The sequence below is a fragment of the Excalfactoria chinensis genome, chromosome 19 (genome assembly GCF_039878825.1).
Source record: "Excalfactoria chinensis isolate bCotChi1 chromosome 19, bCotChi1.hap2, whole genome shotgun sequence".
Lineage (NCBI taxonomy): Eukaryota > Metazoa > Chordata > Aves > Galliformes > Phasianidae > Excalfactoria > Excalfactoria chinensis.
In genome coordinates, this window is record NC_092843.1 from 5,659,085 (window position 1) to 5,669,345 (window position 10,261).

General features: G+C 51.4%; 1 protein-coding gene and 1 long non-coding RNA gene across 4 annotated transcripts in view; one reads left to right on the top strand and one right to left on the bottom strand.

The window, feature by feature from the left end:
- The window catches only part of LHFPL7 (LHFPL tetraspan subfamily member 7), a 56,313-nt gene that overhangs the window by 43,882 nt on the left and 2,170 nt on the right, over positions 1-10,261 (bottom strand). The window contains exon 2 of the mRNA XM_072353237.1: positions 3,534-3,672. Coding sequence (XP_072209338.1) covers positions 3,534-3,672 — 139 coding nt within the window. The remainder of the gene's footprint in view (positions 1-3,533; positions 3,673-10,261) is intronic.
- LOC140260670 (uncharacterized) lies at positions 1,241-9,355 on the top strand. 3 transcript variants are annotated; one of them, XR_011905597.1, is made up of 4 exons: positions 1,241-1,400; positions 5,879-7,012; positions 7,222-7,409; positions 7,930-9,355. It is a non-coding gene; the product is annotated as an uncharacterized lncRNA (long non-coding RNA). The 3 variants fall into 3 exon arrangements; XR_011905598.1 differs by having other exon boundaries at positions 5,879-5,997; positions 6,887-7,012; positions 7,222-9,355; XR_011905596.1 differs by having other exon boundaries at positions 7,222-9,355.

Here is a 10,261-nt window from a genome sequence, read left to right on the forward strand (position 1 = left end):
ATGGTGGTGGGATTAGACAGAGAGCAGTGTGGGGTGAAAACAAAACCCTCCCCAAAGGCTTTGCTTGTGCTCAAACGTGCCTGTGTTCTCACCAAGGTGCAGAGCTCTACAGCCCTCTCCTGCCACGCCGGGCAGGTGTTGTGCTTTCAGGGGCTGACATCAGTATTCCACATCATAACATCTTGTAGTGTGCTGGGAGTTAAAGAGTTCACGCTCCACTTCCACGTATTGTCAATACTACCATCTGGTTATCTTTTTTCCTTTAGCTTGTTTGAGGCCCATCCTCACCCTCACCACCCTCATCCCTACCTTTTCCCTTTTTTGCCCCTCCCTCCCAGGGCATGGATCCATGGGTCCCTTTGCCTTCTCATCACAGAAACCATGCTGACCTGTGACAGCAGGCAATGGGAGAGGTGGGCCAGGCGGGGGTGCAGCCAGGCACCAACCCCCAGCAGACCAGCCCCTACTCCCTGGCAAAGCAGGAGATCTTTGCCTGGAAAGCATAGGATGAAAAGCTTCCAAGCAGCAGCAGTAGGGCTCTCATCAAGCTTTTAGGACAGAAGGTAGCAGAATGAGCTCTGGGTAGAGGCTACTAGTCCCCACATCCACCTACAAAGACCTGTTGCTTTTCCTAAGCAGCAGATGCAATCCGCTTTGGTGCCAGAGCACGTCTGCCAGGAACTTAATCCAACAGCAGACCCATAATCCTTCCTTTAGTCCCACAAGCCCCAAAAGCAGAAAGCTGACAGATTTGCTGTTTCATGGGGTTTACTCAGCCTTGGTTGCAATCCTTGTTCCTGCTGGCAGCCCAGCCTCATTCCCCACAGCACTGGAGAAGCTTGCTTTGGGAATGATGTAGGAATACTGAGGGGGTCCCTGCCCCACAGCTTGCACCACTCTGCAGCTCAAGCTTTTGGCCCTGACAAGGGGCTGTGTTCAGCAGAGCAAAACCTGCTTCCATGAGGATAGAAATGGAGAAACACTGCACGTTGCAGGGCTTTAATCTTTTCCCCTGATGTGGCAATGCTGCTGCGGACTATGTGGGCTCTCAGACTGGGAGCTCCTCAGGACATGGCTGATGAGTGAAGCTGGCATCCCCCAGCTCATCCATTACAACTGATCTTAAGAGACATTTCCCCCTAGAATTAACCCCTAATTTTAACTGCCAGCAAAGAGGCTTTTGCTGATAAGGGACCAAGACAGGATTTCAGCTGTGCTCTCATTTGCTCTCCCTGTCCCTCTCTACCAGCAATGATGGGCTGCAGCTGGGGAGCTGGAGCCACTCTACTGACCTCATATACAAATGGGGCCAGGTAGCTGCCTGGTTCCTAAGGATGCTGCAGTGTGGGCTGGAGATGAGGCACTACAAGAAATGTAGTTTTGAGATGGCACCATGCTTGGTGAGTAAGCCACGTCTCTAATCTCACATAGGCAGCTTTGGCTTTGTGTGAAGGGTATGAGAGCTGAGCAAATATTCCTCTCCCTGTTGCTTTGCTGCTCATTTGCCCTTTCATTAGGGATCATCCTCTTGTTATTTGTGTGGATGTGGATTTTTCTGTTGTTGCTTTTTGTTTTGTTTTTATGCAGTGTGTACCAAGCATCAGAAGTCACGTGTTCAATGAATGGTGGCCATTAGCCTCACTCTGACCCTTGATGGCATGCCTGTGTCTGCAGTTAAAGCTCTGCTCTGTGTGTGTGAAGCTTCTATCTTCCTTCCATCTAGGGCTGGCAAGGCTGGCTCTCTAAAGTTAGCAGGAAAGCACTGAAGATGAAACCTAAGTCCCACTGCCCTGTGCTGTGAGCTGCTCTCAGGCTGTGGTTTGTGTGGCTCAGGATGCTGTGTGGTGCAGAACAGAGGCTGTGGGACTGATTTGGCTGGTGCCTCTGCTCGTGCATTTGGTGGCAGGCTTTGTGTTCTTGGCTAAGTGCATCTAGGATATTGGATGGAGCTTGTGCCTTTAATGCTCTGCACAATTCCCTGAGGTGGGAATATGGGAGCAAAATTCTGATTTCAGGGGGAATAACTCAAGGCAGACAGGGATGGCACCTGTGGAATCTACGATGCTGAAGGGAAATCTGGGGGCTTGGGAGAAATACGGCCCTATTCTCTGTCCTAATTCTGTTGGCATCTCACAGGGGTTTTACCCCAGCACTGCCAGAAAGCTTTTATTCTGCTTTCCTTCTCTGCCATGTAAATTCATCTACCCCCCCCAAATAACTGCTGTGCTCTGAGATAATGTGATTTTTGGGGAGGAGCTTCCCTCGCTTGTCACCCAGCTGCTTGCTGGGCTGCAGCTGATTTCTAATGAAGAGCTTCCTCCTGGAGAGAGGCGGGGGGAACAGGGAGAGAAATTACAGCAGAGAAAGGGACAGCGTTTCTGAATCCAAATACATTAAACCACTTAATTCTGTTGACTCAGGGCTGCTTACTCTGAATAGGAATTAATCCGCAGTGAACCAAAATTAAAAAGCACAATGCAAAATGCTTAGCAAGGCACCACCAGGGCTTAAAGTAGCCCATTAGCTTGCTCGAACGTACCCAGTAAATTTTCATTTGTCAATAATGCTTAGAGCCTACAATTTATTTACAGCCTGTTCAATACTACCAAACCCCCTCAGAGTGCCTCATCTGTATTTATCTGACACAGTCAGCTTCCTTTTCAGGGATGCTTCCTCCCCCCTTGCTTTGCCCCTGGCTTGTAGATTGCAGATCCAATCCCTCTGGGCAAAAGAGGTGTAGGATGAGCCCTCTTCCATCTCAAATGGAGATCACCTGCAGGGCCACCTCAGCCAGCTGCCAGGTGATCAGTGCCGTGGCTGGGGCTGAGACCTCCCCCATCCTGACAACCCCTACACTGTGGGATGTGTTGGTCAGCAGTGGTGGGATGATGGGGAGTAGTGTGAGCGGCTGCCTCTGCCTGCCCATGGTGTGGCTGAGCTCCAGCAGGGCCCTTCATCTGTTCCCAAATCGGCTGCCGTCCTTTTGTCCTGCTTCCTGCAGAAGCAGCTTGAGTGTTGTGGGGCTGATAACAAAGCCTGGCTGGCCCAAGGATTCTCCAAAGAAAGGAGTCATGCTTGGGCACAGACATGAGTGGGTGCTTTGTATTCCCAGCACAGGTCACAACTAGTTCAGCAGGTGTGAGAAGTAGTGCAGGAGGTGGCCCATCTTGGCTGTAGAGCTTACAGAAGGAATTTGTCCAGAGGTTTAAACAAGAGTGGTTGCACAAGTGGGATGGCAAACTTCCCAGGGGGCACTAATCGTACCCCAGGAGGTGCAGTGGCAGCCTGCTCTCTGCTGCTCACCACGGTCTCCTACACAGGAGTCTGTACAGAGGGCAGTGAGCAGGACCTGCAGCCCAGGCTCTTACACAGAGGCAATTTCTAACAGATATCATAAGTGTGCATGCAGCAGGCAGTTGGTAAAATGAAGGTCCATTTGCTTCCCTCCCAGCATTGGCTAGTGTTTGTAGGCACTTCTTGCTGTTGGGGAAGCCTCGTCCTTCCACCCCAAAGAACAAACCCCCATCACTTGCCTGCTGCTGTCTGCATGTAGCCGGCCAGGGTGCAGACTTTCCTCTCACAGGCTCCGCTGGGCAGCAGGATGGCGACGATGGCCAGCAGGGAGCTGAGGGCCAGCAGGGCACAGCCGCCCGCACACAGCACGGCGCTCGTCTGGAAGGACACACAGAGCAGTCAGCAAGGCAGCCTCCTGCCATCCCCACAGCACCTCCCACCAATTCTCTTTCTCCCATCTTGGAGTTAAGAAGTGGGAGCTCTGTGCGGGTGTTTCCCCCACTTCTCCCTCTTCCTGCTGCTCAAATTCACCACTGAATCGTGAGCCCATGGTTCACTCATCACAGGGTCCCAGTGCTTATTAGCGTTCGGGTGATGGTGATAATGGCAAATGTGTTACATGCATGAAGGGCTATGTCACTAATAGAAGCTCCATTAGATGCCTGCAGTGCATGTCAGTGCCTCCACTGAGAGCTGAAACAGATCTCCTGATGGTGCCTGCCCCTGTGAGCCCAGCAATTACAAGGTGTTTTGCCAGTTGATGCTCCACAGTGGGGAACCCATTGTCACAAAAGTTTAATGGCAGCTGGTCCCACCAAAACACTCTGGACTTTGATTTAGCTGTTTCTGCAACAGAGCTTGGATCTTTAGGGCTGCTATTCAACCCTGTTCATGCTGTGTGATGTTTGCTGATGGCCAAGGTTAGCCTGTCTGGTTAGCAGTGTTCCCTGGATGGGCAAATGGGAGGCAGCACAACCCGCAGCCGGTTTCAGCCACCACCCAGCTCTATTTCATATTCTGGCCATTATGTGCAAATGGCATCAGCAACTAAAACTGGGAAAAGCACTGAATTGCAACAAAAACAGCTGAGCCTTGAGTGCAGGTGCCTGATAGCGGCACTGCTGCATTTTCTGCTTCCACTGCAGGTGGTATTTCTTCCTCTGTCACCAGGGAGGTGCTGGTAGTGTGGCACCTCACAGCATCAGGGACATGTATGTGCCAGCATGGTGTAGTTGGGGTGGGGAGGATCCATGGCAGCTGCCTCCAGCACTCAGCTCCTGGCAGCACTGGCTCCTAACACTGCTGCTGGGACACCAAGTCCTGTTATTTCACAGCCTACATCAGCTCTGCTGTGCCACAGCAGCATGATGGCTCTGGTGAGGGTGCTGCCAGGCATCACCCTACTGAGAGCACTTCCCCCAGCGCTATGAAGCGATTACAAATCAGCATCTTCTTTATGGGCTATTTTTACACCATGCAAGCAATGCAAATGCTATCCTGGCCATAAATTAATTCCTGACGTGTGATAGAAATGACACAGCAGTGCAAGATACAGCTACTAAAAGGAACGGGGAGGGTGTTTAGGCAGCGGTGGTGCAGTCTGCTCCTCTCTGGTGCCTTTAGAGACACATAGAGACAAAATGCTGCTTTAGGGCACATAGCCATGGCTGGCTGCTGGCCCCGTGCTCACCCCAGGAGCGCCCAGAGGGCAGCAGAGCTGTGGGGAAATGCAGGCTCATCAAAATAGGACTGCTCTGACCGGTGCCTGAATTTCATCCTTCACCCAACATCATGCAAACCACCCTCCTTTGCAGGGACCATTAATTATTTAGAGCGATGAATTTTTCAGCAGAAAGGGGTCTTGTGAAGCAGGCCTGCTTCTCTCCTGTGTGAAGCACATTGTTTTTAATGATCTGGGTATATAATTATGTTGGCACAGCTCCCCTAAAAACTTGCAGCTCCTGCTGGAAGCGACCTACAAGCTGCTGTGGCTGCTAAACCATGCAAAAAGGTGCAAGGGCACAAAGTATTCTCCAGTGCCAGCAGAAAAGGCGCAAATTGGGGCCATGCAGGTGTGTGCTGTAATGAAACGGGAGCCAGGTCTGGTCCAGGTGCTGCCACTGGGGTTTGTACAGGTTGAGTACACCAGTATATCCAGTGAGCAGCCAAAAAATGACCTGATCCAACCAGTCCCTTTGCAAAGGGGTTTAAGGTCACGCTTTGAATGTGCATGTTAAAACTCGAGAGGGCAGGAGGCACGGGTAAATGGTGAGCGGTCTGACACTCAAGGGCAAGGGATGCTGACCTCCTTGGGGCAGAGGGCATAAAAGAACAGAGCGGTTTTGCGGTGTGGTACAAGTGATCACAGTGCTGCAGCTGCCCAAAATAGGTGGCAAAAGGAAAAGGCAGAGGGAGTTCTGGGGCAGGTTGTGAGCAGCCCTGCTGCAAGCTGCTGGTATGCAGTACTCAGAGCTGCTGAAACACAGGCTGTGAGCTTCTTTCTCCAACACATTGGTGTTATCACCCATAATCCTGAATATGTTCTTGTAAAACAGAAATTCTGCTTTTATTGTTCCCTTTGCAGGTGCCTGTCTGGGAATGGAACCCAAGTGCTCCTGCCTGGTGCTGGAATCACACCTGCAAGTCAACAGCTGCTTCCTAAGGAAATTAAGCCCAAAGCTGTTAAGAGTTCATGGAGCAAAGGTTCCAAAGCATAGCAGCTAAAATGCCTCTCCCCCCCTGCACAGCACGCCCTCTCTGCTCTCTGTGTCTGCTGTGTTTTGAGAGGAAAGGAGAGGATGCAGGAAACAGGACTTGAAGGCTGAAAACCAAAAATAGATGGGAAGCGAGGAAAACAAACACTGTGCATCAGGGCCAGCGCGGGCGGCGACAGGAAAAGGCCCATTCATCAGAGCAGAAAGCACAGCTCCCACCGCAGGGCTGGCCGTGGAGGAGCGGGGCCTCGTGCATTGCAGCTTCCTCACCCCGGGCTGAGGGCAGCCCTGCCTCCACCGTGCCGGGATACATAAAGCCATGTCGGATTTTCTGCTCCCACTCCCAGAGATTAATTGTTTATCCCCAAACAAATGAATCGTCCCCTGGCGGGACTGTAAATATGCCTTTATGTAGCGTAGTAAATTCTGATTAGCAGCGATTCCCTGCCCATTATTTTAATATTTTACAGGTCTGACACGCGCTGTAGCTGTGCCGTTCGCTAAGCGATAAATCTGCTGAAGGCGCCATTTCATTCACCAAAAAGTCACAATTAAAATGTCACACAACAGCCACCCTGGGAGAATCACTTAATGTCCTTAATGAAAAGTTTAAAGTACAGTCAGCTCATCTTCTGAAACCAGCATCCGTGATCTTTGCATCTTCAAGTGAAAAGGGCAAAAGGGGAGAACAAATTCCAGCGTGTTGGTGCTGAGAAATGGGATCCAGTCTTAGGTTTGACAGAGATAAACAGCTCTGTCCTTTGCATTGGATCCTTCCTGCTGAGGGGGAAGCTGGGCAGAGCTCTTGCCATCGTGTCCTGCGTGCTGGGATATGCCATGCCATGCATTTGTTCGTTAATGCCATTTATTAATTGCAGCTCGACCATCCTGAGGGCTGTCATCTCCAATGGGGGCCACGGTTTGCAGCAGCAGGCTGAAGGCAAGGTCACAGCCCTGCTGAAGTGCTCAAGCATCTTTGAAAGGAGAGCAGAAAGTAAATGCAGGTAATAATTAGGAAACAAAGCCAAGTGAGAAAAGGAAAGAAGGATGCTGAGCAGTGGCTGCAGATGTTGGCAGCTGGGCCCAGCTCTGCTGTGAGGCCTGAGGTGCTGCTGGGTGGAGGAAGAGACATCAGCAACACTGTTGGAGAGCAAAGGAAGGGGGTTGAGGGAATCCATTGCAAATGCTCAGACTGACTGGTGTCTCTCTGCAGGGCAGCAGCAGCACTGGAGCAGCAAAGCAGCCTTCTCTCCATCCCAGTGGGCTCTGCGCACTCCCGCACCCTGTAAGAGTCGCTGCCACCAGCACCACGTGGCCGTGAGCTTTGTCACTCCTCCCAGAAGTTCCTGTGAGTTTTGTACTGGACTGTGAAATCCCCGCTCTGCATCCAGACCAAAGCAGGTGAGGCTGCCCTGAAATAGCGGTGCCTTTACCTTGGGCAAAGGCATGAGAGGGTCTAAGTAGGGAGCCATGAACATCCACCTGGGCGCAAGGAGCAGACATCTGTCTTAGGGGTGGGTGAATCAAGGCTCGCAGCTTGTTTGTGTTTCCCCACACGAGGAACAGAAACCAACATCCGCCATCTGGCCAGCATTAAAGCGGCGGCTGGGAAGGATCTCACATGTCCTCATCTTCTCCTCCCCAGCAATTACCTCCCTTTTGGCACTCAGAGCTTTCTCCTTCCTATTTGATATTCCATCTCCATCCTGCTCCCATGCAGATGCCGTTCCCTGCCCAGCAGCACTGGCGGTGCCTGGTGTCATCCAATGGGGACGTGGGAGCGGGTCCAACCTCCCCAAACCGGCCCTGCAGTCACATGGGGCTCGGGGCAGACTGGTCTGCTCTGGGGTGTGTGCTGAGGGACAGGGATGGAGAGGGGGCAGTGAGTCTCCAGTCCTCTTTTCTTTCTCTCCGACTGAAGGTTTTGGTGGGTGGGTTCTGCTCCCCAGCACTCAACATTCAGCAAAACCCTGGACAGCAACAGCTCAGCCAGTCCTGGCCTTTCAGGTAACCCTCCCACTTGTAAATTAATCCGGGCTTTCAACAAAGCACCAGAAAGTTTAAGGCTGATTGAAGAAAAAAAAAAAATTAAAAAAAGCAAAAAGGGCGTTATTTTAATTAGAGAGAGAGTAAGAGACAGATAATAAGTCTGATGAATTGCGGCTGTCTCTCTTTCCAGTGCCATTGCATCTGGGGACGCTGGAAAGCAGCTCCTAATGGCACTGCTTTATCTAAGAGGATGATGGATAGTAGTGAAAGAGGGAAAAAAAGGGGAAAAGTAAGACATTAGCACATCAATGGTGTGTCTGTGACCTCCATCAGGGGATGTGAACCAACTTAATGAAACTTTAATTAGGCAGCAAGCAGCGCCGTGGCTGGGTGCTGGATCAGACCTTCTCACCCTCACTCAGTCATTATCTTTCCTTGGGATAAGCTCTTTTCCAGCACTGGCAGCAAAGCCAAGCTCCTTTTCTGGGGCCGGGAACACCCTGTGGGTCTCCCAGCTCTCCCATCTGCTTCTCCATACAAAGCTGGTGGGAGAGCAGACCAAAGGCAGAGGTGCTGCAGCCTCAGGGGAGATGGAGGGAATGTCACTGCCATCAAAGCGTCCTGCCATGTCACTGCTGTGCTGTGCCTGACCCTGCTACGGACCTCACCAAGGCCAAGAGCAACGCTCAGACCCAAACATTCCCAGGTGATGCCCTACCCTAAGTGTGAGTTGATGCCCTACCCTAAGTGTGAGGCCCGGGGCACACTGGGTTTGTTTGTCCCAAAGGCAGGTGAGCCAGCCTGAGCTGCTCATCATTGTCGTGAGTGGCCATTTCTCAGCTGATCACATCGGACAACCTACGTGCACATCAGGAATCCAGTGCCTGAGCTGAATAAGAAACTGGAAGTGAAGGTACATTCAGCCTTTCAGCATCTTCTAACAGAAGGGAAAGCAGTCAATCTGTGCATTTTCATGAAGCTTCCCCGAACCTTTTCAATCCCTCCTATGGATGAGGACCCAGAAAACACCCACCCTGAGGATTCATTGGGCCGTGCAAAGCCTTCACCTCATCCTAAGTGGGTTATTTTATGCTGTGTTCCAGCAGGGCACTCACTGGCTTCATAAACAAATGGTCAATGCGTTTTTCAACCTGAATATCATGGGCTGATCAGCTCCTGTTATTTTAGATTATGTGCTTGGCAAAGCCTGAAAATAACTGGAGACTATCTGGAGAAATAGAAATAGAGATTTGAAGTGAAGCAGCGCTGGCTTCAGAAGTGCAGCACTGACAAAGGAACGCATGAGCCAAATGCTCCCACTGAAAGAAAATATAAATGATCCCCGCCTAAAGCGCTGCTCTGCACATCTCATATGCAGACGTGGATCTGGCACAAAAAAAAGAAGCAGTGAGATGTGGGGAAGCAGCTCAGGGCTCCAAATCTTGCCTGTTTTCCCCAGCTCTACCAGTTGGGCTGCAAAGAGCAGTCAGTGCCTGAACCCTCACAGTGTCCAACAGCTCCGAGTCCTCCCACAGCAGATCCTCCTTTCCATCCGTTGTTTGTGCACATCAGCATCGGTTCCTGCACGGTGCCACCTCCTCGCCCGGCTTCCACCAGCACCCTCTGCTTTCCATCAGCCCCTGGAAGGTCTCATTCTGCATGAGCTGCCCCAGTGTTATCCACAGCATCTCGGGGTGTTGGGGAGGGTGTAACACCCCGCAGCCTGAGCAAGGAGGGGGTTAATTAAAGGTGCCCCTCACATTATAAAAGGCAGCAGAAAAAAAAGCCAGCGACCCTAAGCAGACATGAAGGCCCTCTTAAGAGAAAGAAAGGCATGTTAATTAACCTCTAGACATGATTCAAAGCATCATTTGTAGCATGATTACCATAATCCCCCAAGTGCAAACACACAACTGGCATTAACCATGGCTGGCAGAGCTGAACGCTCCCCCACCCCTTCCTCACATCAGCAGGTTGGAGCAGGGGATGATGTGACACAGGGGACAAAAAGAACCTCATCGCCCAGAGATGAACATCACAGAATCACAGAGCTGCAGGATCACATCCCAGCTGTGCCACCATCTCTGCACTGGGAGCTCCTGAACCCAGTGTCAGCGTTGCTTGCTTCACTCCCCGTAGCTGCAGCTTCAAACCTTTCTTGCCAGGCTCTGCCACTCCATCAAAGAGCTGGTGGTTGCTATCAAAAGCTCCTAGATTCTCCTCCGCATGAGGATCTTGGCTTTCACTTAAAGGAGCTGCCCACA